The sequence below is a fragment of the Drosophila ficusphila genome, unplaced genomic scaffold, assembly GCF_018152265.1.
Source record: "Drosophila ficusphila isolate 14025-0441.05 unplaced genomic scaffold, ASM1815226v1 contig_414, whole genome shotgun sequence".
Taxonomy (NCBI): domain Eukaryota; kingdom Metazoa; phylum Arthropoda; class Insecta; order Diptera; family Drosophilidae; genus Drosophila; species Drosophila ficusphila.
This window is the reverse complement of record NW_025064328.1, coordinates 19,142,896-19,169,960: the sequence shown is the minus strand read 5'-3', so window position 1 is coordinate 19,169,960 and position 27,065 is coordinate 19,142,896. Positions and strand designations below refer to the sequence as shown.

General features: G+C 38.5%; 6 protein-coding genes across 6 annotated transcripts; 5 read left to right on the top strand and 1 right to left on the bottom strand.

Annotated features, from left to right (window-relative positions):
* Window positions 1-480: 480 nt before the first annotated feature.
* Window positions 481-1,579, top strand: LOC108094219 (23 kDa integral membrane protein). The gene is made up of 3 exons (XM_017194677.2): window positions 481-821; window positions 892-1,056; window positions 1,213-1,579. Exons 1-3 carry the CDS (start codon window positions 570-572, stop codon window positions 1,465-1,467), a joined length of 672 nt encoding a protein of 223 aa, XP_017050166.1. The 5' UTR covers window positions 481-569; the 3' UTR covers window positions 1,468-1,579.
* Window positions 1,580-1,946: 367 nt separating this feature from the next.
* Window positions 1,947-4,530, top strand: LOC108094212 (23 kDa integral membrane protein). The gene is made up of 3 exons (XM_017194670.2): window positions 1,947-2,060; window positions 3,743-3,934; window positions 3,993-4,530. The coding sequence occupies exons 1-3, from the start codon at window positions 2,001-2,003 to the stop codon at window positions 4,437-4,439; spliced, it is 699 nt and encodes a 232-aa protein (XP_017050159.1). The 5' UTR covers window positions 1,947-2,000; the 3' UTR covers window positions 4,440-4,530.
* Window positions 4,531-5,174: 644 nt separating this feature from the next.
* LOC108094205 lies at window positions 5,175-9,461 on the top strand. The gene is made up of 2 exons (XM_017194662.1): window positions 5,175-5,356; window positions 6,232-9,461. Exon 2 carries the CDS (start codon window positions 6,404-6,406, stop codon window positions 7,367-7,369), a length of 966 nt encoding a protein of 321 aa, XP_017050151.1. The 5' UTR covers window positions 5,175-5,356; window positions 6,232-6,403; the 3' UTR covers window positions 7,370-9,461.
* A 2,333-nt stretch (window positions 9,462-11,794) lies between these two features.
* LOC108094216 (23 kDa integral membrane protein) lies at window positions 11,795-13,773 on the bottom strand. The gene is made up of 5 exons (XM_017194673.2): window positions 13,630-13,773; window positions 12,670-12,861; window positions 12,440-12,601; window positions 12,158-12,355; window positions 11,795-12,094 (listed from the first exon to the last, which is right to left on the bottom strand). The coding sequence occupies exons 1-5, from the start codon at window positions 13,687-13,689 to the stop codon at window positions 12,023-12,025; spliced, it is 684 nt and encodes a 227-aa protein (XP_017050162.1). The 5' UTR covers window positions 13,690-13,773; the 3' UTR covers window positions 11,795-12,022.
* An 837-nt stretch (window positions 13,774-14,610) lies between these two features.
* On the top strand, window positions 14,611-20,772 carry LOC108094215 (23 kDa integral membrane protein). Its single transcript, XM_017194672.2, has 5 exons — window positions 14,611-14,709; window positions 15,367-15,450; window positions 19,462-19,824; window positions 19,885-20,076; window positions 20,148-20,772. The coding sequence occupies exons 2-5, from the start codon at window positions 15,391-15,393 to the stop codon at window positions 20,217-20,219; spliced, it is 687 nt and encodes a 228-aa protein (XP_017050161.1). The 5' UTR covers window positions 14,611-14,709; window positions 15,367-15,390; the 3' UTR covers window positions 20,220-20,772.
* A 2,587-nt stretch (window positions 20,773-23,359) lies between these two features.
* Window positions 23,360-26,247, top strand: LOC108094220 (protein late bloomer). Its single transcript, XM_017194678.2, has 6 exons — window positions 23,360-23,467; window positions 23,701-23,832; window positions 25,125-25,298; window positions 25,361-25,522; window positions 25,596-25,793; window positions 25,856-26,247. Exons 2-6 carry the CDS (start codon window positions 23,776-23,778, stop codon window positions 25,925-25,927), a joined length of 663 nt encoding a protein of 220 aa, XP_017050167.1. The 5' UTR covers window positions 23,360-23,467; window positions 23,701-23,775; the 3' UTR covers window positions 25,928-26,247.
* Window positions 26,248-27,065: the final 818 nt, after the last annotated feature.

The window sequence follows — 27,065 nt, the reverse complement described above, 5'->3', positions numbered from 1 at the left end:
GTGCCCTCAGGAAAAAGTTTATTACTCGATTGATAGAACATAAACCGATGCGATAAGATGGGGGACTCACGAGGAATCGGTGGCCAAGTAACGTAGTTTGTGAGTCAGAGAAAGAACCAAATTTTCCCATTGATAAGGCCAAGTTGTGAAAGGCAGGAAACTGCTGAAATGCTAAATGATTCATCTTAATAGAGAGCCAACGCCCCCCAGATTGAACTTTATGAATGTTAGATAATAATAATAATTACTGGCTGACCAACAAATGATTCATTCAGTTCAACAAGAACCTTGCGTAGATTACCGGGTTCGTACAACCCCAATGGTCTAGTAACTCCCTCGGTGCAAAGCGATCAACTGAATGATTTTTCAAGTACATAGGGAAGAGAGCCGACACTGGAAGTACATAGCGAACTTTATGGCTGAGATAAGAACTCTCCAGATAAGATGGCACTTCGAATTCGCTTTAATAGCCGGGTTCTGCCAGATGGCCAATTCAGTCTGACGAAAATCGTCGCTTCGAACGAACGGATTATCCAGCGAACCAACGACAAACCCGAAAACCCGGCACAATGAACTGTCTCTCCGCGATGTTCAAGTACCTGCTGTACTTGCTCAACCTGATCTTCGTGGCCGGTGGCATCCTGCTGATCGTGGTGGGCTCCATCATGCTCTCCACGATGGGCAACTTCACCAGCTTCGAGGGAGCCGTCAACACCCAGACGATCCCCATCACCATCATCGTGATCGGGTGCGTCACCTTCGTGGTGGCCTTCTTCGGATGCTGCGGCACCATTCGGGAGAACGCCTGCTGCACAACGATTGTGAGTCCTTGGATAGCCCACCCCTTCGATTTGGGATATTAATTCGCTTTCCCTTCCTTTGCCTCCTCAGTACGCCATCTGCATGCTGATTCTGTTCGGTCTCCAGCTGGCCCTCTCCATCTGGATCTTCGCGGCCAACGACAAGTTCCTGACCAGCATGGCCAAGGCGGTGGACACCGCCTGGAACGAGAATGATGCTGCCCAGGGCTATCCCATGGACACCCTCCAGTTGGCCGTAAGTTGATAGTCATTCAGTCAGGGAAACATTACCACAAGCTCTTGTTTGAGGTTACCACATTCATTTGAATCATTTGATAATAGAAATTTGCATTTCTTATATATCACAAAAGACTTTTAAATTTGATGTTAATGAACCCATTCCTCGTTGCAGTTCAAGTGCTGCGGCAACTCGGGATACGATCAGTACGGCGACAATGTGCCGGCTTCCTGCTGCGGCTACACGGATCGCAGCAGGTCCTGCGAGTTCGCCATTTACTCCCAGCGACCTGGCTGCAAGGAGGAGTTCGTGGACTTCTGGGCCTCCAACACGGACATCATTCGGTGGAGCAGTCTGATCATCGCCCTCTTCGAGCTGGGCATCTTCATCATGTCCTGCTGCCTGGCCAGCGCGATGAGGAAGCGCTAAGAGAATAGTCTGACCCGAATTCCTGGCTATAGCCAAGATCCTAGCATAAATTCAAGCCCCATTAGTTCATCACTCACCGTAAATAAACTGAAATAGGTTAAGCCAAATGAAATATTATTGCTTATTCGCTGTCTATCTTTGGCCACCGCCTATCTAATCTGGACAAGTTGATGTTTTTGCCGAAACTATGTCGCTATCAGTTAATAAGCTCACGGCCAGGTTTGTGAGATCAATTGCCCTCAGGAATGAATCAGCTCCATATGCCAACTGTTATCGATTCCCCACCATTGAAGCTCCACTATCTATCCTTCCTTGGGACATGATTACGATATCGGGCACCCGCGTATCTTTCCCATATCGCACGGCACCGTTGGCCAATTTAAAAACGGTAGCCCTTCTGGAAGACCAGTCCAATCGAACGACAGTAAACGACGCGAGAACGCGATAAAATCAAAGCAAATCACAACTCCCGTGCGATATAATTATTGGATTTATTCTCTTTTCTTCGCTAAGACCAAAAAAAGGATAGCAAAATGGGTTGTCTATCGGGAATAGTCAACTTTATTTTATATATTGTTAATATTGTGTTTTTGGTAAGTTTTCAAACAACAAACAAATTCGAAAAATTGTTAAACTAAATAAAATAAAAGCAATAAATATTTACATACACCGATTGAAAATTAAATATGGAATCAATTCAAGGATCAACATTTTGAAATATGGTGGATAATAACATTACATAACTTGTGTTCTGCATTTTAAAAGAGTATTTATTTATTCTAAAAATTAATTTTAAAGTATTAAAAACTATTAAATTCTGTAGACCTGAAAGTCTCCTGTGTTGACAAAAAAGGACCAACTTGTCGGGTTTAATTATTGCGAGGTGTTAATAAAACAGGATTTTCAAAATCTGCATAAAAACAATTGTATTTGTCGGTTTCTAAGTACACTAGTCTCTCAGTTTTAAAGCTATCTTGCTAAAACTTTCCCAAAAGTTGTGTAGTTATTGCACGCAGTATATAGGTAGGAACGGGCCGGATCGGCAGACTATATCGGGTAGCTCCAATATCGACTTAATTTCTTCCATATGTCGTTTTCTAACTACTATTGAATTTCGGATTAAATTTTATCAAAAGCGGACAACTCTATCATATACGTGCCATAGGAAAGATCGAAAAATCTATATAGAAATAACGGAAATAAAATGATCATCAGACAATGATGATTTTTGGAATATAGAGTTTTCTAATGACTCTTGAGTTTCAAATTAAATTTCATCAGAATCGGACGGCTTAATCATATAGCTGTCATACGAACAATAGTCGAAAATATGGAAAATTAAATGAAAAATCGTCATAGCTTCGATGTTGTTTAGCCATTATGTATTTTGATCGACATATTTAATGACTGCAAGGGTTTGCCGAAGCTAGCTTCCTTTCTTGTTTTTTATTATTTTAGAAAGATATCAAATCAGGTTTTTAGGTGTGTGAATAGAAAATGAATTCAAAGATTTACATTTTGGAGTATGATGACTTGGGTGCGAAATAAAATCAATATAATATAATAATCAAAAAATCTTGTGTTCCTAAAAGTTTTCCGTGCTGGAAACGAACATTCCTGTGGGTTTTCATTAAAGCAAGCTGTTTGTAAACCTTTTTCAAAAAATCTGAAAAAATCTAAACATTTATTCTAATAACACTGTTTTTTGAAAAAATATTCTCATAAATACATTACAAATGTCAGGAAGCGAATTCACACTAATATTTCTATGAAAAAAACATTTTGAAATTACGCATCGGTCGCTTCCATTTCAATTTGCCATTTGTCACAAGTCTTATCACTATTATTCATTAGAATGTACTGGCAAAGTAAAATATACTATCAAAAATTGTAAAGCCTGCGGGCATACACGAATTTTATCAGCTAATTGACATTATCTGAATTCTGTAATATAAGTAATGAGTCCAAAGACCACACTTCCGTGGAAAATCATATAAATATGTCCCTAAGGCCAAGGGATTTTTTTTGGAAAAATCAAATGCGCAACAAAAAATAAATCAATAAAGCTTTTAATGAAACTTAGTTATTAATATTTTTACAATACACAAAATACACAAAATATTCAATACTGTATGAATTCGAAATATACCACGAAATTAACAATTGAATGTTCTCGAGAAGAAGGAGTTTAAAATCCCTATATCCTTTCATAGTACCTATACAAGAAGAAGCAATTTCGTACAACTCAACTGAAATATCTACTATCTTTATCCAGATCGTTGGCATCCTTCTGATCGTGCTGGGCTCGATCATGTTGTCCGATCTTAGCCACTTCGATGCCGCGGGAGATGGAACGAACACCAACACCATTCCCATCTGCATCACCGTTCTGGGAGGCCTGATCTTCGTGGTGTCCTTCTTCGGCTGCTATGGAATCTTCAGGCAGAGTGCCTGCATGACTGGAGCGGTAACTAACCATTGTAGCTAAGCCTGGAAACCCCAAACTAATAGCCTTGACTTCGCAGTACACCAGTATGGTGTTCGTACTGTTCATCCTGCAACTGGTGCTCACCTGTTGGGTGTTCGTGAACCGAACGGCGTTCCTGGGGGACATGAGCAACCTGGTGAACATGCTCTGGCGCTCCCAGGACTTCGGTGCCATGGGCGTCCTGGAGGAGACCTTCGGCTGCTGCGGCGACACCAGCTACACCAACTACCTCAACCTCAACCTGTCGGTTCCCGGAACCTGCTGCGGCTACTTGAACCGCCAGACGACCTGCCCTTCGCCCTCGGTATACGAATCGAGACCTGGCTGCAGCCAGAAGTTCGTGGAGTTCTGGAACGACAACATGGACATCATTCGCTGGTCGGGCTTGGGTCTCTGCATCTTCGACCTGATCGTCTTCCTGATCGCCGGAGCCCTCACAAACTGTATGCGCAACCAGAACGCCGGACGACAGGTTTATGCCTAGATTCTGTACGAATTTGACCATGATAAACAATAATATTTATTAATAAAACATTTTACCAATTACATAAAATAAACCTAATTCTTAAAACCGACAAATCTTAAATTCATTCATACTCTTCTATCGCTTTCGTAGTATTAATAGCTTCCATGCTTCCACTTTGAATAGGGAACTTTAAAATAATGGGATTTTCGATTTACTTTAAATCTTTAAGACAGGGATTAAGCTTGGAGCAGTATATCATATTACAAAATATAATTATTTAGTTTTCGGCAAGCCGAAGCTTTTATATCCTTGCAGTCATTAAATATGTCGAACAAAAAAAGGGCTTATGATATAGTCGTCCGATTTTGATGAAATTTAATTTGTAATTCAAGGGTCGTTAGAAAACTCTATATTCCAGAAATCTGCTTGGAATATGCTTGTTTGATAAAAAACACGATTTTATCGTTGGGATCGTTGCCCAACCGACATAGTGCTGACACTACAACAGGATGCGCAAGACCACTCGAAATCGTTGAACCACTAACGTTATGCAGACATTGCAACAGGATAGCCCAACCCATCGCCACAGAAAGTTGACACGACCAGCCACTTCAACAGAGTTATGCATAAACACTTTTATTTCACTTTGTATTAATGTATAAGCATTTATGTACTAGTATATAAGAATGTACTCGACAGCGGCGGCTTGTTGGCCACCGCTGAACAATATACGATTGAGTCTAGAAAATCAACTCAAGGGATAAAGTCTTATTTTCAAACGTTCTATAGAATTATAATTTTGGAAATACCAACTATTATTTCGGGCGTCCCGAATCCTAGCAGTTACCACAATTCTACTTGGACCCGTAGGCGGATACTATAACTTGCGCTGCCGATCTACGAACCAGGATGGATCTTATTATCTTAGTAACACTGTAAGCACATACACGTACACAACTAAGGTGAAGTTATCTTGTAAATTAAAATGATTAAAAAATGCCAAGTGTTAAAACTGTGAAAAATCAACAATAAAATACGACATGGGAAACAAAATAAAGTTAAAAAAAAAGAGAAGGAGAAAAATCTCAAGATTTTACAATCTGACCCGTTCACAATTTTTTTTATGTGAATCATAAAACTTAAAAACAAGAAATATATATACTATAATAAAAGATATATGTATAATAAGTTCACTTTAATTTCGATGAATACACTGAAATAATCGGCAATCGGCAGAACATTTGCTTTTGTCAAACTGATTAAAATTTAAAATAATTATAAAATAATAGAATTACAATAGAAAGATATGTGAAAAATGAATTGTCAAAAATATATATTACTTGTTGTGTCTGTTTAAAAAAAAAGAAGAATGAGTAAAAAGTAAAATGATACACATTTTAAGAATAAAAATTTATCAGTGTGAATGAAATACATAGCTCTAAAATCCCATCGCGAGTTTAGCCGGTTTCATGTCTGGATAATATATATTTTTGTTTTTCTCTCAAAAAGAAAAGAGAAAAGAAAAGAAAAGAAGAGAAAAGAAAATACTAATTGTATGAAACAATAGAAGTGTTCCACTTTTTCACGAAACAATCCTTACAATCCCATGGCGTGTTTTGAAAAGGGTGTTCAGCAACAAGAAATTCAAGCGAATTTCATGGAAAGCTGGTTTCAGTTGGCACTTGAGTTCTTCATATACAAACTTTAAACAAAAATCTTCTATTACAAATAACCTTATACGATTATACATCAGTTGAGATTCTATTTCAAACCAAAACAAAGTAGACAAATATAAATTTATTATCCACAGGTAATTTCACAAAAGTAAAACTCCTGAGGGACCACACTACTACACAAGCCACGCGCCAACACAAAATTACGACACATAAGTACAATATACATTTTAATTTTAAGATTTATATTATCATAACAATACTATAGAACAAACTTGTTTCTTCCTACGTAAAAAATAAATTAATTTAATGCCTAATATTTCGAAAGAGAGAGAAGAGGTTGTAAAAAAACAAACCGAAAGCGAACAAATCTCTCAAGCAAATTCTCTGTCCTTAAGACCTATAATTACCCCTTCACATCCGACCATGAATTCTAGGACCAATTCCTCACCTTCTCACCCCAACAACGCGGTTGTCAATCCTGCCGAATTGTTCTCTTCAATGAGGATTCCGGATCCAATCCGTTTCTTACCTCCGTATTCAGGGGACCCGTTCACTCTGAACGAGTTCATCACTAATGTAGAAGAGATAATATTAATGATCAGAGGCACGGACCAAACACCGTATGGCCGAATGTTACTTAGAGCAATCAGGCAAAAGATAGAAGGAAAGGCGAACGCGGTAGTTATTGCGTCAGGAGCCGGACTTATTTGGGACGAGATTAGGGACGCCTTAATCAGACACTGTAGGGATAGAAGAGACGAAGAAACATTAATGACGGAGTTATATAATTTAAGACGAAAACAGTTGTCTTTGCAAAGATCTTATGACCAAATCTCTAAAATCAAATTAGCACTGTTCACAATAATCCAAACCGAAGAAACTGAACCAGTGGCAATTAGAGTCAGACAAAAAATTGTATCTCAAACTTGCTTGACGACATTCCTTGCGGGACTGAGGGGAAATCTAGGCGCCAAAGTCCGAGCCTTCAGACCGGCAGGGCTAGAGGAAGCCTACGAAAGAGCAATTAAAGAACGAAATTTGTATTTTACTGAAAAAGCCACACAGTTGGCACAAAATAAGCAACCAAGCAGGCGAGCCGACCGTTTCAGGACAAACCAAAGCCAATATCAAAACAGAGGGTATAACCAGTATCAAGACAGAGACTATAATAGATACCACATATTTTCAATAGACAGATCAATTATAACACAGAACACGACTACCTACAAAAACGAACGAAAGAAAAAATTAATTAAAGAATTAAAAAATTAAATGAACACAGAACCCAACCAACCTCAGTTAATCCAGACGATATAATATACATGAAAGGAAACTGAAGAAATCAAATAACCCCTCCTTTCTCAAAACACAGAGTTTTAAAGGACAACAAAATTACACTAATTTCAACAAGAACCCAAAAATTACATAAAGCCAAAATCAAAAATAAAATTAAAACGAACCCAATACCCATTGGTCTTACAGATTCACGCTTATCGCAGACCAAGACTTTAAAGACCAACAATTAGGAAACGACACCCCTTTGCTTAAGATAAATTTAGGTCAAGAGAAGATCGTACAATCATATAAATATCTCACACACATAATTAACTTGCAAGACTTTTTAGATATTGTGGTAAATTTCGAAAGAGCAATTAATAAGGGAAATGATAACGTAACTTCAACCACTAAAAAAACAGAGTAGAAATGTTGTTACCCAAGAAAAGACAGAGACGTGGACTATTAAGGTAGGGACAGGGAACTTAGACGAATAAATAATTAAAAACAACTACAGAAAATCAAAAAGAAATAACATTGAAGACTAACATGCAGGAAGTATTTAATAATGATATTCAGGGCAGATTTCAGAATATTACAGAACACATCAACAAGGAACAACAGATAATTAACCTCTTCTTGAAGAACTCCAAAAGGCTATTTTTAAAACTATAATATAAATTCGGAACACCAAATATAACATACAATTCAATATATATCTAGAATTAATATGAATATAGATGTATTATAAAACTATTTAAGTAATATCGAAGAAAGTTTGTTATTAGCCAAATTAAAAATCGTACCAACCTTCATTGTATCCGAACAAGAATTAACTAGACAAGAAATAAACGATTCAGATCTACTTAATTTGTCAGACGAACACATATTCGAAATATTAAAACTAGACACATTTCTGATCGGAACTAAGATAAATTTTAGAATAAGGATATCTACTTTTAAACAAGACATTATTAGACATTATTCCTTTACCCATAAACGAACCTAAATTCATAATATAACCTAATTATATGGCATATCTTAATTCGAAAGAAGTATACTATTTCACGAACAAATGTAATAGAGCAGTATTTCCCTAATTTTTGGTGGGTACTAATTGCCATATAGATCTTGAAATTTTGTGTGTAGATGGGTCGCGGTCCCGACAAGTTTGGGAAACACTGTAATAGAGTTTACAAATATTTCATATGTGAAAATTCGATTTAAACCCAAGATAACGTTAATACTGAATGTTTAGCTAGTATACTCTCGTTAAACACTACCAAATGTAAAGTCAGAGACACAGCACACATATTAATTTTAAACACAATTAACACTACCATCGAATCTAATTGTACTTTCAATAATTGTGAGGGATACATTAACCAAATTCCCTACGATAAAGATATGTGAAAATTCGAAGAAAAAATAGAAGCTACCATCCCTATCATTCAAAATATCAACTTTACTGAAAACATTTATGACATTAACTTACACAAAATGAATCTAAGATAAATCAACGCTACCAACTCAATTATCTACTGGAAAAAGTTTACAACTACTAATTTTAGAGCTATATATTTAATACTATTAGTTGGAATTTAGCAACACTTCTTTTGATCAGCACAAAGAGAAAAATTGTATTCGCTACTATACCGGATCCGAGTTTCGGGACATCCACTCCTTCGTTATGGCCATCACTTCAATCCAGGAGGGGAGGAGTTACCGACCAGTCGGAAGGCAACGAGCCTGTGGCCAAACCACCCAGAGCTGCCCTAGGAATGGTACACTGACTAGTGGCCACACATATACACTTATGTATGCAACTATGTTGCAATCTATAAACATAGCCCAAGTCAGTCAACGACCCACTGGAATCGTTGCCCAACCCATGTAATGCTGACACTGCAACAGGATGCCCAAAACCACTCGAAATCGTTGAACCACTTCGCCACAGAAAGTTGACACGATCAGCCACTTCAACAGAGTTATGCATAAACACTTTTATTTCACTTTGTATTAATGTATAAGCATTTATGTACTAGTATATAAGAATGTACTCAATATACGAATGAGTCTAGAAAATAAACTCAAAGGCTAAAGTCTTATTTTCAAACATTCTTAAGAATTATAATTTCGGAAATACCAAATATTATTTTGGGCGACCCGAATCCTAGCAGTTACCACAATTCCACTTGGACCCCTAGGCGGATACTATAACTCGCGCACACGGATGCAAATTAAATTTTATCTTGTTGGTGAATTTAAAAAAATATATTTTATTTTTTATATATACTTATTTCGGTGATAAACCTTTTATCTTTTAATACAGTTTCACACAAGACACTTTCTTAACAGAGATAACTGATCGCGATGCCGATCTGAACAGGACTGCTGCTTAAATTTTAAATCGGCTCCAATAAACCTCGGCCAGGTGCTTTTCTTCTTTGAGTTTTTCGAACTCCAATTTTTGTTTAGAATAAAAGCTTAAGGTGAAACTGTCGCATCTTATTGTGAAATTCAATTATGCTGACCGATGCAATTTGGTGGGGACTTGAAACTCAAACGGCGCAATTGATTGCGCTTCAAACGGAAGCTGATGTTTACTTTAGATTTGATTTGTTTAGCTTAGCTGGGGAACTAAGATCGGGCCTCAAAGCCAAAGACAACAGGAATGCAGAGTTTGAAAATATTTTTTATAAAAGCCGTAAGTGGCCTGGTTTCATGGTTGGATAACTTGCACGCACATAGCTGAGCTTAAATTAAAGACCTGCTATCGTATTCTCAGGTTGCGTAGTGTGCTTTTGGGCGCACGTTTAAATATTTGCGCAAGACTTGTTATTGCGTAAGGTTTAAATAATCCTTTTTACTATTTGATTATTTTTGATTTAATTCCGTAACAGCAGCATTTAAGAGATCGTAAATATTTACTGTTTAATTGTTCTGAAACTTGTTCCTAACGAAATAAGCTAGCACATATGTACACTTTAAAATATTTAACAGCAGACATAGCTTTATAAGCAAAGAAAAGGCTACATTTTTACGACTAATTGCAGTGGACTACAAAAATAGCTGCACTGAAAGATTTCAAACTGAGCATTGATAAATTGCTCAAAAGTGACTTTATAAATCCTCCCATTTTACTTTGATTTTCATATAAGGTAATTGACACTTTGATCGAAATGTTTTCAGTTCCACTGTTTGAATTTCTAGTTTATGACAACGTTATTAAGATGCTCTGGTCCTTCTGGTCCTTGTAATGTGGCTGTTGTTACTTACGCTCGTTTTGCCTTTAAGTGAGAGCGTGAGAGAGTGAGAGCTGTCAGAGTTGTTGGAGCTGAAAGGGATTTTCATCTTGGGTTGATAACCCACTGGAAATTTCCAGTAAAAAAATGTTAAAAAATATCGACGCATTTCCGCGACTGTATCGTATGTAGAAAAATCAAATTTTACAGGCGAAGCTTTTTCTTTGTTTTTGTATTTCGGTATTTTTGTGCGATTGCAGTATTTCCATGCAAATTTGTATGGACATACGATAATTTCGCCCGCACATTGTAACATACGATAAAATTGAAACTTAATTTTTATCGGAACTATAGGGCTTTCAGTTATAATATTTCACAGGGTAGTAGGTCATTAGGTGCCTAACAATTTTGCATTAAAATCTCAATTTCGAAAAAAAGCGACATACGATACAGTCGCGGAAATGCGTCGATATGTACTTATGTACAATGCTATTTACGTGTGGTTTGATTGGTGCAATAAGCCTGTAGTTTCTGAGATCTTTTAACTATTTTACGATGATACTTTCTAGTATACATAATTGTGTATTCACATAAGTATAACCCTGTAAGGACGGCGAGTTTTTAAATTCAGATGCCCATTGACATTGCCTAACATAGTAAAGTGCACTTGACGATAGCGTTTGTTTTATATAAACATTTTATTTATTTACCATCGGAATTGCTGAATTCTGTGGCCACTTTTTCCATAAGTTAAAAGGTACTGGCGCTTGGTTCAAGGCAAGGTAATTTCCTTCCGATGGTTAATTAAGCCTTCAGGCAGCAGCGGTATGCATTTGTGTTAAAACACGTGGTAATTGTTTTCGGCGGATCAACCTTTAAATTCCACTGATTGCACCAATCTGCAAGATAATCGAGATGTCCCTGTACATAATACTCTTAAACTCCTAAATGGAACTACCATATCTTGACAGTGAAAGCGGATATATCGCACAATTAATAGAGCAGTGGTCCCACAAAACTGCTTTGAATAACTCCTTTTCTAATAAGGTAATTTGTAACTTGAACTTGTATTCTTATTAGGATTTATTGGTACCTACAAAAGCTGGCTGCATATTCAAGAATTTATGTACAGCTAGCTAATAACATTTCTAAAACGTAATTAACTCAAAAAAAAATATTGGTTTGTTTCATATCTTTATTTGTTATTGATTCCTTCACTTTTACTTTGTTAAAGGCCTTGGAGATAATCTTAAACTAGATTAATCAGTGGCGAATGCAGGATGTATGCAGCTCCTGGCAAACATTTCTGCAGCATACTTTCCAGCACCATATTTAAATCACTTTTGCACCCAAGTGAAAGGCTGAAGACCCGACTATCCACTGAGATTAACGGAGGCTCCAACGCTTAGTAGTTCTGTCGCCTCTGGGAGTTGCGGGTCTGGTTGGCCAGGCAGCAAGCGAAAATAAAGGCCACGAGCTAGGAGATATTTCAATGGTAAGGATGGCTGTTTGAGTTTGAAAAGTTCTGAGTTGCAAATACCTCCACAGCGGTCACGCCCAGTCCAGCGTACTTGATGATGTTAACGTTGGTGTCCCAGAACGAGTCGACCGCCTTCAGGCAACTGGATCGCGTCATAACTTGGCTGATGGCGCAAGTTCCGTTGGAGGGGGAGTCGCAGCAGGAGGCGGGATAGGTAAGGCCGTAATCAGCGAAGCCATTCAGACCGCAGCACTTGAACTGGAATAGGAAAAACATGCACACAGTTATTACATCTCAGATTCAGAAGGGGATTTCTATAATATTATATAGTATGATACTTACGGATCTCTGCAGAGTGTCCATGAGAAGAGCGTCTGTCTTGCGCTGCTCCCAAATGGTCTGCACAATCTTCTCCAGGGACTGCTGGATCTGCACATGGTCCACCCACACGTAGATTATCAAAGCCAGCTGGCTGATCAGCAGCACCATCATGATGGCGGAGTACTGAAACAAAGGGTAAAGTAAGTCCAAGGGATTCTGATTCGAGGAGGAGTCATTGGGAGTCAACCCACCGTGGACAGGGCACAGGCATTCTCGCGAATGGCTCCGCAGCAGCCCATGAAGGCCACCAGGAAGATGAGGCAGCCGAGGACCAGGATGATGATGGCCACGCTGTTGGCCGTGAAGGTCTCGCCGACGTTCGAGAAGTCCTTTATGGTGGACACCATAATGGAGCCGAACGTGATGAGCAAAATGCCGCATATCTACAATTGGAAACCAGGAATTAGCTATGTTAGTCAATGTCTCTGATAGCAGTGGTGGTGATTCAGGCCCATTGAGTAACAACCTCCCCCGCCCAGGTTTTACTGTCGATCGCTGCGGGAACTTCACATGAGAAAAAGCTCACTTTTAATATGGGATTTAATTGTGTGTACTATGTACATATATAGATTACTGACAAACGCATACCGCAAAAAAATTCTGTTCTTTATTTTAGAGACCACAACGATTATAATATTTTAAATTATAAAACTACATTGAGGTGTTATTGTAAATTGTCCTGATTTATTTTACTTACTCTAAGCTAATTATTTAGAATTTTTCAGGAATCAAAGGAGTCATTTCTGGGTTTAATTACATTTAGAAAATTTAATCACAACATCCTAGATCTTGTGGATCCCCCTCTGAATACTGTATGCGATCGTATTACTCATGCCGTTATCTTTTTCGAGTACAGTGTGTTTTCCGACAACTGTTTCACCTCATTAGCCGTAATTACGGTCGGCACTGGCATGCGATGATTTATTTAAAGAACGCAACGCTTTTTAACCATTTCTTCCCATTGTACCCCCTTGTATACCGTTGTTTTTTTTTTGATAAGATAACTTTCAATAGAAGTATGTATCGGGAGGTACACGCAAAAATTTTAAGCTTGAAGAGTTTATTTGTCATTTGCAGATAAGATATTGCCTTCTCCACAACTAACAACTGACTAATTGTGATCTTTGTATCTATTGGGAAATTATTCTTACCACAAACAGTATATTGAAAATAAATAGCACATATTTCACAAACACTCCGCCACAATCCATTGCACAAACTTTTTTTAACTCCAGTCGGGTTCAAAATGAAAACTGTATTATTCGATGGGTATTGTTTCGTTGTTAGGTCGTAACTAAAAAAGTTCACTGCATGGCAATTACTTATTACTGGATTCACTATCGCGGAAAGCTTTGACAAGCTGAAATTTCTGTGGCACCCGGTGATAACAGGGGTTTTTTTTGTACTTTTAAGCCGAAAAGTATGTTATATTATATGAGTTGCATTGGTGCCCATTTAAGGAAGCCGAATTTAGGTTAATTTTAAAGTTCTAAAATTGCTGTTCTTAATTAATTTTGATCTTGAATTAGCTTTTCTTGGAATTTACATTCTGCAAAGCAATTCAGATACGTCATATGCTTTAGAGCTAATAAATATTTTTGAAGTCTTTTCCTTAACGGACCATTGTGGCAAGATTTGTAATTCAATTCAAGTCAATTAAAAGGTTACATAAGTTTTGTATAAATAAAGTACTTTCGTTCAAGAAAAACGACTTTCGAATATTTTTTGTCGTATGCAGGTAAAAGACAAAATTCGTCTGAAGTTTAAAAAATAAATTGTAAGGAACCAGAACCATTGTAAAGTTAATGTCGGCAGCTACAGAAGTTAAAGATTTGTGAATGAATTTATAATTATAAATGTGGTTTATCTATTGCAAGAGGCAAAAATGTTTATGTTATATATATTTATCTATACTTATTACTTTATGTTTGTAGTTAACATAAAAAAAAGGTTCCTTTTCATTACATCTTTTATTTAAAATATTCTACATGTTAAAAGATGTTGGGTGTCAAAGCAATGTATTAAGCCATTCGTTTTATCAAAGTTAGATTCCATGGTTTCCGTACACGCTTGTTAAAGTTGGCTTTTTTAGGATTTTTGGAATCTTAAAGGTTCGCAGACGGCATATAAGACAGCTCCCGACACGGTCACACTGATTAAAAAAAAGTTGCTCGACTTGAACGGACGCGCATTTCGGTGGAATTTAATTTGGAAATAATTTAGAGACGAAGGTAATGATGCGTGTTTAAATTAATTAAAAATAGTGCGATTCTCGGAATTTGATTAAGCGAAGTGTCAGCGGAAATTGGTAGACGTTTTTTATATTTTCTTTGATCTATCGGCGGGATTAAAACATTCAGATGCTGAACGCTGAATAAGTGGTTGCAAAAAAAAGGACACGAAAACAAAAGACTGCGTAGTACGACAGAAAATGTGTGAAAAGCGGAAGAAAATTGTACGAAATTACGAGAACAATGCCGGTTTCTTCTTCTTCTCCTTGTCTGAGTGCAGTGAACTTTTCTTATTTTCCACTTGAATCTTCGAGCCCCATTGACTCCCCATCTTCGCTGTTGTTGCTGTTGTGGAAAAGTTGCATTCTGTGTGCGCCTTTTGTGTTTTCATTCGCCTTTGTTGTTGCCCGGGCAACGAATTCCGAAGGACGCCAAAGAAAGCGGCGCGATAATGGATGCTTTAATAAATCCTTATCGTAATTGGCTGTTTAAATAGTCTCCCTGATTTATCTCGCGTTACCAAGCATTGCATATGTATATTTCCGGATGTTTGTTTATTTGACAATTAAAGAGTTAATTCTGTGAAATTGCTTAATTTGTAAACCCGTTTTAGCTCAGTTAATTAATTTTCGCTCTTTCCGTTTCCACTAATTCCAGACGGTACAGTAAAAACTCATCAACATGGACTGCGGCACATCTCTGGTCAAATACATCCTCTTCATATTCAACACCATTGTGTCGGTGAGTATAAAGCCAAAAAGTTTGAACATCTAGTTAATAGCCATCGAAAATGAAACTGAATCCGATATAAAACCGGTACGAAAGAGTTGCGTGAAAGCCAAATTGGGACACGACTGTTACGAAAGTGCTGTTGAAATACGAGTCTATAAACCCAGTCGAATGGCATATGCAACGTGCATACTGAGTTGTGGGGTCCCCCGATAAATCCACTTAAATAATAACCGCCGGTAATTTCAGACGCCCCTGAGAACTCGTGCTTTTCTGTTGTTTGCCTTTTGCTCGAGAGTCGGTATTGAACTTCGGTGATGTCATCGCCGCTGCTTCCATTCAGCTTCCATTTCAGCAACTGGATTTTTTGCTTTTGAGGCGATTCCCCGATACCGCGAAGTTTACCCTTATTTTGCTTGCCTCAGACAAGAGGAATTCGCAAATTGCTGTTGCCTTAAGCCCAATGGTTCTGTGAATTCTGCAAAGATTTTCATATACTCAGAATAAGATTATATTTCCTCTTAGCATTATAGATGAAAAAACATCGTTTACAATTTTGTTATTGTAATTAACGTCATAAAAAAAATTCTTTTTAAAAGGTGTGTGGAAATTTGAGAAGATGATTTATTTAAAATGATGATTTGCGTTTATCTGGATGTGAAAAATCATAGCTTATATTTTTCAAGCTTGTGTAATTCGAAGCGATTGTTTACTTAATGCGAGAGCGATTTTCCAAACTTGGCACATTTCTGATGTATAATTGTTTGCGGTTGAATGATTCACCAAAATCCGCACAGGCACAAACGCTAGTATTGTATATAAAAAAAAAAATAAAACATTAAACTGTGCTTAAAATAATAATTAAAACAAATAGCAGTACAAGGCTCATAAAATTTTGCACACTTAGCATTCATTAGGGCGCCTGCATATAACCACAAAGTGAGTCACAAAGTCAAATCAACAAACTGAGAAGCGAAACGAATCATAAATATAAAAAGTGATACACCTTCGGTCAAAATGTCATTAACATTTTTTATTATTATTCACTATGTATAATACAGAGCAATTTTAAATACAACTTCAGAGTATTGATTCAATTTACTTCCAAAATTGTATAAACAAATTGAAAATATACAATGGTTTTTCCTACGAAGGCTTAGTCTCAAAACTTACCAGATTTTCTTAGTTAATTTCTGCGATTTATGGCCGCCTTTGGGGCTTTTTATTCGCCCGCTTTTGTTGGCCCAAACATACCTGCATATAAGTAGGTAAATGAGCAGAAAAGCACAAAGAACGAACGAAAATAAAAACTTGTTGCTCTAGAGAAGAGCGATAAAACAAAGGCAACAGTAAACAACTGGTTGGCGGAGCAGAAGTTTTGTTATACATAGTCTACACTTACAGTCTGCCGTTTTGATATTTATCAGCTTCACCCGAGTATATAGCTGAGTACATAACACACTTGACAGACAAGCCAAATAAATTAACAAGCCGCTTTTAGAGCTCGCCGAGCACCAATACACATGAAATGAAAAAAGCTGCCGCAACGCTTGAAAAAACACCAGCAACAAGTACAAAACCTGAACAGCATTTCGCAGCTTGATAATAAAAGGGCGAAAACAAATGGAAAGCCGTGAAATTAATAAACCTACGTGTTTAAAAATGCATGTCCTAAAAATTTTTGTATAATGATTAAAATCTCTGGGGTGTAAAAATAGATGACAAATCTCCATTAGATCTAAGATTTAAAATAAATAGAATAGAATAAAATATTACTATTTTAATTGGGCCAAGACTGAAAGTACTTATATTTTTGTTGTCAAAGTCTGAGTTCCCACAGTCTCTGGTTTAGTATTCCCCACACCACTTCAAATGCGAGTTAGAACCTCACGTACGAATCTCGCATGCCGAATGACAAACCAGTATTACTATAATAAGCGCAACAAGTCAGTCTCAGCTGCTTGTTGCCAAAAGGGCGTGCAGTGCCGCCCATGAACGTAAGGCCAAGTATTGAATGACCTGCATTCGGAATGTCGATTGCCGTTTCCTGTGCCATGAGGCACCGAACAAACAACTCAGGAGTAAATATTGACTTATCCGTCTTGCTGGTTCAAAACTCGTTATTGAGAGAAATGTGGCGATTTTGCCCAATGACGTGTCAATTTGTGAATTCATATGATACATTACTATTATTAGTATTCAACCCACACGACTTGAGACCTCTGACGATTGTGTGGGGGTTTGCTTCTCACTCCAGATCCATTTAGGTTGTTATGTGGAATTAAAGTATAGTCACATTTGATAAAATGTGTAGTAACTTAAAATAAAAAGCTAAAACTACTGATCGCTCTAGGGTACTTTCCTCTCTGTCTGAGTCGGCTTGAAAGATATCTATTGCATGACTTGAACAATTAAATTGTACACTTCAATCTTGAAACTACACATTCCCAACACGCATTTGTCCTGTTGCTCGTCGGGTAATTTCATACCGCCTAACTAAATCGCCTGCTAAACTATATTTTTATATGTCGTCACGTCCGTTTCACTTGTTCGCTTTGAGGATGCAGGCAGTTTGGCGCCAAGCAAGGCAATTCGCAGCTCTGGGTGTGGTCGCCACTCAAATAAATATATATTCGCATATCTATCTCTTTATTGCGGTACGCAAACTTCCAACTATTTTCCTTTCCTTCGAGGGTTGTTTTCCGCTTAATTTTATTTTTTGGTCGGTATTATGATCTCAGACCCTTGCTCCGCACATTCAGCTATTTGCTATGCGCAAAAGCAATTTGCATTAGATTTTCATTTCAGTGTGACGTCATTGAAGCTGTCGTCGACAGCTTGGAGCGGAATGTGGCCGACAGCATTGTCTCGGCCATGTTTATGTGGATTGTGTAATGTCCTCGTTAGCTGAAATCGGGCTAACACAAGTAAAAGCTGGAGAGGAAAAGTTGGCGGCTGCAAACAGGTTTCAAAACGAAAACTGTTGTTTCAGTGCAGCGTTTTGTTTATTGGTGCTGCCAAAGTGGAACAATTAGCAGAGTGGCGGAACTTTGCTTTCTTTTGTTCGGATTTTTGAATATTTTTGGGTCAATTTTGACATGGAATCAAATCCAGCCGCCTCCGCCCCGCCCACAAACACATTCAAAGCTCTTCGCGCACAGCCGCTCGAATTCTAAATCTGTGGAACTACGGGCAGCCAGCCCACACACCCCGTAGATATGTATCGTATAAATACAGACACAGTAACCGCGAGCATCATGTGCACATAATGAAATCAAGCAAATTCAATTGATGGCCGGGCAATTGGGGCTGCAAGTCGGGCAGTCGTCGCTGCCGAAAGATCAAAGTTAATTTGCATTGTCTGGAGTCTCTCAACCTCGGCAAAGCCCAGAAACTACAATGCACCACGGGCCTTGTCGAGATTTTTACGGCACTGTCATGTGCGAATGTCACGGGAGGCGGCTCTCGGTTCCCGGAGCTCATCTCGGGCTGCCTCAAGATTCCTTATCTAATCGGATCGGATCGGAAGGCCTCTCCATTGTTTGGCCAGCAAATACTTTTGGACCAATATCGCGTTGGTAGTCAAGTTGTCGGGCATTACGTAACGCGGTTACTAATTTTAATTATCATCAGCCATCCGCTGCTGATGGCGTGCCTGGGCCAGCTTGAAATCCCTGAGGTCAGCTCCAGGGTTCTGTGGTAATTAAGTCTTTTTAGCATGGTAATTGCGAAAGTTCTTCCACTCCGGCACTTTCAATTAAAACAAACGAGAGCGAGCTGATTAATTTGAACTATATTTAGAGCTGTTCGTTGAATGTGCAACTGCACTGTTTATCTGATGCATCTGATGTTTGCCTTCTCTTTGACCGATTGTGGTTCATTAATTTCGCTACAGAACGGCAAATCGAGTTCTAAAGCCTCTGTCCGTTTCATAGATGTGTGTCCTTCACGACTTTCATTACTTACATTCTTAAAATTACCTAAGTTCATTCGTCTAACCACCGATCTCTTCTCCGCACTTAGGTCATCGGCATTTTGGGTATTGTTTATGGCGTGCTGATCCTAAAGAGCATCGGAACAATCGAGGTCAATGGACAGGTGGGCTTCCCCCCACAGGCTCTCATGCCGATCGTGCTGATCAGCTTGGGATCGATCGTGGTGTTCATCTCGTTCCTCGGCTGCTGCGGCGCCATTCGCGAGTCCGTGTGCATGACCATGAGCTATGCCGTCTTCTTGCTGATCCTGCTGATCCTGCAGCTGACGCTGGTCGTGCTCCTCTTCTCCAACAAGGACAAGTTCGATAAGACCATGGGCGACGTCATTGACAACGCCTGGAAGTCGGACACTGCGCAGGAGGGAGGTGTCTTTGATGCCATCCAGAAATCGGTAAGTGCCCTGAAGTAAGCCAAAAACTTTACGTATTTAACATTGGTGCTCTGGTTCCAGTTGCACTGCTGCGGAGCATCCTCTTCTCTGGACTACATCGCCAAGGGCCAAGCTCTGCCGAGCAGCTGCTGCGAAGGCACCTGCCTGAACCCGCTTAACGTTTACGGAGGATGCCGTGGAAAGTTCGTCGACCTTATGTCCGCTGGCACTGACAACACCAAATATGTGGGCATCGGTCTCATTGCAGTGGAGGTGAGGACTAGTCCGCTAGTTGATATGGGCTTATTAACCTAACCCACTTATTAACCGAATTACCCTTTCAGCTGATCGGGTTCATCTTCGCCTGTTGCCTGGCCAACAACGTGCGCAACTACAAGCGCCGGAACGCCTACTAAGGAGACGTGCGCCCATCACCCACATCGAGAGGCACACCCGCATCCAACAGCACACACTCCTCACATTCTCATTAAATTTTACAGTCGTTGAACGCACCTACACAAAGGAATAAACAATAATAATTTGAAGTATGCCATTTAGATGGACACTTGTCATGGAGAAAACGAGAAAAAGCTTAGTTTAAGGCGATATGAAACGCTTACAATTTTTATATGCTATGTTTTATTGGTATAACTCGATTTTTACCTACCGAGCGAGCAGACAAAGCAATTTCCAAAGCCTTTGTACAAACATTTACTTGTTAAAACCGAAACCCCAGGAAATATTCAAATAAACACGTTAACAATGGTATCTTTGTTTAAAATTAAGCATATAATCTATAAACTGTTGAAAATCCCCGAGCGAAAGAAAATTAAAAAGAAAAATATTTATTCAAGTAATGAGAATCTCCTGGTAAGATTTAAATTTGGAAATGCGCAAATCAATAAGAGCTCGAATTGCATACAAATCTTATAAATAAAGCATTTACTACGTATTTATATAACAAAGTCATTGTGCTAGTGTTATTACTGAGGTCCTTACAGTGGAATTCAACCCTCTATTAGAGGAGTCTCCTTTAGACTGTTTTTGTTATGTCTTTATGTTTCCATGACAATGGGGGAGACTACTTCATATTTGTATACACTGGCAAAGGGTATAATTCGGGTGGCTAGACTAATCTATATAGTCTTATTTACACATTTTCCAGTACATAGCTAACCAATTATATAGCCCATGCAGTTCTCCCATGAGTGCAAGGAAATTTAATGAAACAAATTTCCCGTACTTAAAAATAATTGAGTTCACATTAATACACGCGTGCCCCTAATTATACAATTTTACTAAGTTTGGAAAAAATAATGTTACATTAACCAAAATTAGCATAGTGGAATAGTTCACTTTGAACCTGTTTTATCTATGCAATGGTGACTACTAGAGTACTTCTATTTTTATGACGTGGCTCTGTATAATAGCTTTGTTATTCCTTGATTTGATCCTTCGAAGTTTCATTGTAAGCTTGTTGGTGCGAGTTCAGTTTCCTAATACTTGCATATATTTATCGCTTAAAATAACCTATGTCTTGGACGATGTTTTAAACATAAAAGTACATTACTTAATATATTGTGTTTTTTACGATTTAAGAATATGAAATTATTAAGTCATAGGATTTCATTCAAAAATTCTTAAGACAGAAAACAAGCTTTGCTGTAGTTGGAGACAGGACCAATCATGAAAGATTATTTAATGAGTTATAGTCTAAACTAAACTAACTTACAGAAGCTAGTTTTCGTTTAGATATTATTTGTTTCTTTCCAAGCTTTACAAATATAATATATTTTTAATATAAACGGTTTAAAACTTATTTAGTTCTTTTAAAAAATAAGGAATAACTTCGTGTTTCAGCGCTGCACTTTTAATAGTTAGGGTATAGTTTGCACTTTGCGTATAGTTTTTAATTTACCCCTTTTTTTAACAAGGACTAGTTTTTTGTGCAATTTCAACAAAACAAATTTGAATATTAAAATTTACAAAATTTACTTTTATTCAGCTCTTAAACTACTTTTAATTGTTAGGCGACTCTGACGACCACTGACTCACCAGGAGACGGTGATCACGAACATATGGATGTACTTTATGGAGTTTAAATGGTCTCTTTCACTTCTGAATATATAATATATTACCCTAATCCGATTAATTCAACATTCTCAATACTTCGGCTATTAAGTTAAGTAAGGACTTTTAGTGGCCTTAATGCAATATGATAATTTAGGGGTAGTTCTTTTACTTTGTAGTTCTGCAATTTAGTCTTGCGCCATGTGTAGGATCATCGTCATTCTATTACATTCTGCTTTTACGATTTTAAATTTAGGTTTGGTGTGTGTGTGTTAAATATATATAATATAATTTATACAAACTTGAAGTAAACATTTTTAGGTGTCCTCTATACTTCTTTCCGGGTTGAGTAACGTAATAAATGAAGGTATGTTAAAGGATACTTAAATATCCCTATACCCTTTGAAATATGCTTATTTCAGGATGTGAAGATCTGTGGGCCCTCCTTGGATTTTACCAATTGTTTAACTCAGCTTATGGTCTAGTTTTAGTCTGTTTCAGGTCCCAGGTATTCTGCAATACTATTCTGTACTAGCATATTAATTAATTATTATTTTAAACTTTAGACAAAGATCGTACTATTCTCTTGGGGCTTCGTGTCTATTTCCATAAACACTATTTACATTGTGTGGACTATAGGACTTTGCCTGAGAAATAGAGTTCAATTTGGTGCTATCGAAGCAATTACATCTGCTTATTTGGAGGGTAAATATAAATATGTACACAAGTATTGTAGTGGTATTATTATTTTCGATCAGCTTTTAGTTTATCCACAATGTACGTTGTTTTTTCGTACTACGTCGAATTTGTGGTAAGTTTGACAGTCCTCTGCTTTATACATACATATGTGCTTATATAGTGGTATGTATACTAGTCAAATATCCTAACTAACCAAAGATAAAATGTACTATTTTCAAAGGTAATTTCAAAAATATCTTTGTTTAAAAGGTGTTTATAAAAACAATTGTGTGGAGCGTTGAAATCCGGATTGTTTTTAAAGCAAAGGAAACACAAAATACTAAATAATAATTATGTATTTATAATTAACATATAATAACCAACTTAATTTTCTAGCGTTACAACTAAACTGAAACTTGTAAGTCATAATCAAAAACTGTGGTCGCGACCAGTTTCCTTTTCCTGGTTGTCTGGCAACTCACTTGCTTGCGGGTAAAAGCTCAATCAAAAAGCTCTAGAGAACTGAGGGCACGTCGGATGACAGAAGAGAGAAATCATGGCAAAATGAGTATAAGGTATGTAGTTTTGTTGGGTGCAAAATTGTTTTCGTGGCTCTCTCGGGTTCTCTCAAAAAATTAACGCGCTTGGGAAAACGTTGTCTCATATTAAGTTTCTGTGAAGCAAGTTGAAAAAAGCGCCTCATCTGATGGTGGGGTGATTGACTAAGGCCACTTGAAGTCCTATGCACCCCATAAGGGTTAAACAACAACTATATTTCGGTTTCTTTCGCACTCACGATGAAACACCCTTTCACTCGCACTCACTGCGGTGCGCAATAATGGACTGACGGATCCGTTGAGACTACCTTATGCTTATTCTAAGTTGAGGCGTCGAAGCAACCGCATCTGATCCGAAGGTAGGGCCGCCAATGAGTCATTAGCTTTCCGCTCGCTGCGGAAAAGTGCCTTCGCTGATTTCCCAGCATTGGTGTCAACGGCACACGTTGTTAATTGAAGAAAAATCGCCTTGGAACCGCTGATCTTCCAGGGCACTTCAACATCGGCCAGAGACCCAGAGAGCGAGCAGTGATCTCATTGCGTGGAGCTTTTATATATAGGCGAAGACTACTAAATACAAGTTTCGCGGCAGCTCGCTCTCCATTTTAGGCGGCTTTCCAGGAATTCAAGGCATCCAGACCCCGGAATCGGAGGACCAGAATCCGCCATGTCGTCCACGTCGAGTGTGAAGCTGGTTGTTTACGCCCTGGACGTACTTTGCTCCGTGAGTAACTTTCGCTAGTTAGCCGCCCACCTTCCAGATAGCCCACACCAGCCATTACGGCAATTGAGGCGTTGTAAACAAAAATTACGGACAATGACCACTTGATTCGATTTCGCAATGATCGCATATGTTTGTCTGATTGCTTATCAAGTTGCACACATTAAGAGTCTGCACACATGGCGTATCTTGGTATCATGGGAACCCACGACATGTGTTCCCAGTCTATTCTTCTTATAGCAAACCCGTTCCCCCCATAACAGTTTGTTGGTTTATTTATACCACTTAATTACCATCACTGGTGAGAAGGAACAGATGCCACCGGCGGTCGTTGCATATATAATGCGATCGGCGTGTCCATCAGCCCATCCAGTTTGCATTGGCAATCGATATTATGCGTGCTCCGATGTCCCGCCCAAAATGTTAGTCATGACTCCAGATAAATCAGTTGATGTCGTTGGGTGGCACCGTCATAGAGATTGCAAAGGAAGAGTATTATTCATTGTTTTTCCGTCACTTCAACTGCCTCATCGATGGTTAAGACTATTACGTCACTCTCTAAAATAATCCCTTGCGACAGCATACACCAATCGTGAATAATTTAAGTTGACTCAAACAATAACGTTTGCAAACAAGCTGCACATCGCGCTTCGCTATCGGATATGAATAGCAATCAGTGACCTTGTCTGTGTTCGCCATCCTGTCGGAATCGTTTGGCGCGGGTGACCTTCCTGTGGGCGCCACTCTGGCTTTCCCGACCCGATTCCCCACTCCCGAATCCCGCCAATTTACTTGGCGTCTATCCCTGACGCCAGACGGGCTAGTCTGCGGGCCGCCCCCGATTAGGTCCATTGCTAAAGAACTTGTGCGAGGTCAAAAACGCTGAGAGTGGAACTAGACGTCACAATTGGTCCTGAAAATTCTAGGGATTTCATACTGCTGTTGAAGGCATTCTTATAGACAAAAGCATTAGAAAGCCAATTGGCAGACTTGTAAAAGAAGGATTGTGACCGCAAGGATATCATTTAAAATTTTCAAACCGGTCCGATTGTTTTCAAGGACCATTTAAAAGCCAGTTATTTTGGATAGCCAACACCATCAGTTTAAATGTCATTAAAAAGCAATCGTTGTTATTCTGCAATAATTTGTTGTAAAAATAGAAAACTGTCGTTAAGTTAAGTTTGTTGTTGTTACAAAAATATAAGGATAAACCAATTACAAGAGTATATAAGGGTAACGCTCTTCTGCAAACGCATTGAAATTCCCAGAAAATGATAATCAATTTCTCATTACAGTTGCTGGCCTTGGTGCTGATATCGTTTGGCCTTTATGTGGTGGTGTCCTACGATCTGAACGAAGTCGGACAGCTATCGGCGTACGCCTACGTGGCACTCGGAGTGGCTGCCCTGGTGGTGGTGCTTTGGGGATACCTGTCCGCCTGGCGGGAGAATGTGTGCTGCACAGTCACAGTGAGTTTCAGATGCACCCATCCCACCAAACATTTGTCCAACAGTGGTTACTCTTCCCACAGTTCATTGTTTTCCTCTGCCTGGTCATTGTGGCCCAGTTCGCCGTCGTCTACTTGCTGTTTACCCAGGAGAAGTCGGTGGCCTCCAACCTGGCCAACTCTCTGGAGTCGACGTGGGAGGAGGAGCTGAACAATCCCGGAGCCATGTCGCTCTACCAAAACTGGGTGAGTAGAGCAGGGAACGATTCGAGAGCGACCTAATTCCAACCATCTACTCCCTCCCTCCCTCTCCATACAGTTCCAGTGCTGTGGTCGTGGCAGCCCTCAGGACTACATAATCAACGGACGCCTGCCTCCGGATACCTGTTTCCAGAACCACGACAAGAGTAAGCCCGAGAACCTAATCCGCACCGGCTGCCGGGTGGAGTTCGAGAACTACTGGATGCACTTGATCCACATATTCAACATCCTGGCCATCGTGCTCATCGGACTCGAGGTAAGCTCCCCCGAGTCTTGCTTCTAAACTATTGCGTTACAAAATCTCTTCCTGCTTTTCAGCTCCTGCTGAGTGTCATCTCCTGCCGCCTTTGCAACAGCATTCGCAACGATGCCCGTCGTTCGTACTTTTAGGACTATAAAACACCACATACTCAACTGGAGATGCAGTCAACTTGTTAAATTTGCAAAACATTACTCTATTACTCTATTTTGAAATGGCTTGGCAAGTCTTGGGTGCAAGACTGAAGGGAAAGTCTGCTGTTGAACTTTCGAAATTGAAACTCTCTCGTTACCAGCACTTTAATGATGTTTAACCTTACTCACACACTGATTTCTGTGAAAACACACAAAGCAACAACAACAACTCACGAATATTGTTAAGAAGGTAAAATAGTTTTATATTATTTATTAAAAGATATTTCTAAATAAATGAGTCAAAACCCAGTCAAAAATATATTTGTTTTGTATTTCCCAAGTACCGAACCACATGGCGATTTTTATGATATTCATTTTTCTTGGTTAGCAAAGGTAAACTGTGAGTGTACTCGTGTTTTCATTTACCTTACCTGTGTAACCTAAATATTTATTAAAATTGTATCACACATTTGATTTGTGGAAGATTGTGCTATTTATCGATCCAAAATCGCTTATCGTACGCTTGTGTTTTTGTTGTTTATTTCCCTATATAATATTTATACAAAACCTGCGCGTATGGTTGCAAACACAGTGTGGTGCTTTTGGAATTCAAAACATTGCTAAACCAAATTCCGCTGTAGCTAAAAAAAACATAAAGATTCCAAATAAATTGTATTAATTGCATTGTTTCAATATCTATAATCGTATCTATGATGTATATATTTTCCAAATTTTTGTCGCTACTTGAACAAATGAAATGTTTTCAAAAATCCAAATAATTCCCAAAGTAGATATAGGTAACAGGTTTTTGTAAAAAAGTTTTTTTTATAAATAAATCAAATATATATAAAAAAAAACTATTTAATATTAAAATTATATACAAAATACTTGTTTTTTCCTTTGGTATAAGAAATGCAAGAGGGTATCTATAGGCTCTATTGGTTTTGAAAAGTTCTTGGAAACACCGAGTTTGCATTGTTATTCTCGTATTCAGTTGACCCTTTTTTTTAAGTGTATTAAAATCATAGGCCAAAGCTTCTCTCTTATTTTATTCAAATAGTTCGTCATCTATTTCTGTTTATGTGTACCCGCTAACGAACATATATACGTAAATATTTTGTTGAGCCAAAAAACA

Bases quoted from the DNA above. Each gene is read 5' to 3' on its own strand.
- LOC108094219 (XM_017194677.2), top strand. From the start codon at position 570: ATGAACTGTCTCTCCGCGATGTTCAAGTACCTGCTGTACTTGCTCAAC. The intron at 822-891 runs GTGAGTCCTTGG...TTGCCTCCTCAG, and splicing joins ACGCCTGCTGCACAACGATT to TACGCCATCTGCATGCTGAT. The intron at 1,057-1,212 runs GTAAGTTGATAG...TCCTCGTTGCAG, and splicing joins TGGACACCCTCCAGTTGGCC to TTCAAGTGCTGCGGCAACTC.
- LOC108094212 (XM_017194670.2), top strand. From the start codon at position 2,001: ATGGGTTGTCTATCGGGAATAGTCAACTTTATTTTATATATTGTTAAT. The intron at 2,061-3,742 runs GTAAGTTTTCAA...ATCTTTATCCAG, and splicing joins TTGTTAATATTGTGTTTTTG to ATCGTTGGCATCCTTCTGAT. The intron at 3,935-3,992 runs GTAACTAACCAT...TTGACTTCGCAG, and splicing joins GTGCCTGCATGACTGGAGCG to TACACCAGTATGGTGTTCGT.
- LOC108094205 (XM_017194662.1), top strand. From the start codon at position 6,404: ATGCCTAATATTTCGAAAGAGAGAGAAGAGGTTGTAAAAAAACAAACC.
- LOC108094216 (XM_017194673.2), bottom strand. From the start codon at position 13,689: ATGGATTGTGGCGGAGTGTTTGTGAAATATGTGCTATTTATTTTCAAT. The intron at 12,862-13,629 runs GTAAGAATAATT...TTCCAATTGTAG, and splicing joins TTTTCAATATACTGTTTGTG to ATATGCGGCATTTTGCTCAT. The intron at 12,356-12,439 runs GTAAGTATCATA...TTCCTATTCCAG, and splicing joins TGGACACTCTGCAGAGATCC to TTCAAGTGCTGCGGTCTGAA.
- LOC108094215 (XM_017194672.2), top strand. From the start codon at position 15,391: ATGGACTGCGGCACATCTCTGGTCAAATACATCCTCTTCATATTCAAC. The intron at 15,451-19,461 runs GTGAGTATAAAG...CTCCGCACTTAG, and splicing joins TATTCAACACCATTGTGTCG to GTCATCGGCATTTTGGGTAT. The intron at 20,077-20,147 runs GTGAGGACTAGT...TTACCCTTTCAG, and splicing joins TCGGTCTCATTGCAGTGGAG to CTGATCGGGTTCATCTTCGC.
- LOC108094220 (XM_017194678.2), top strand. From the start codon at position 23,776: ATGTCGTCCACGTCGAGTGTGAAGCTGGTTGTTTACGCCCTGGACGTA. The intron at 25,299-25,360 runs GTGAGTTTCAGA...CTCTTCCCACAG, and splicing joins ATGTGTGCTGCACAGTCACA to TTCATTGTTTTCCTCTGCCT. The intron at 25,523-25,595 runs GTGAGTAGAGCA...CTCTCCATACAG, and splicing joins TGTCGCTCTACCAAAACTGG to TTCCAGTGCTGTGGTCGTGG.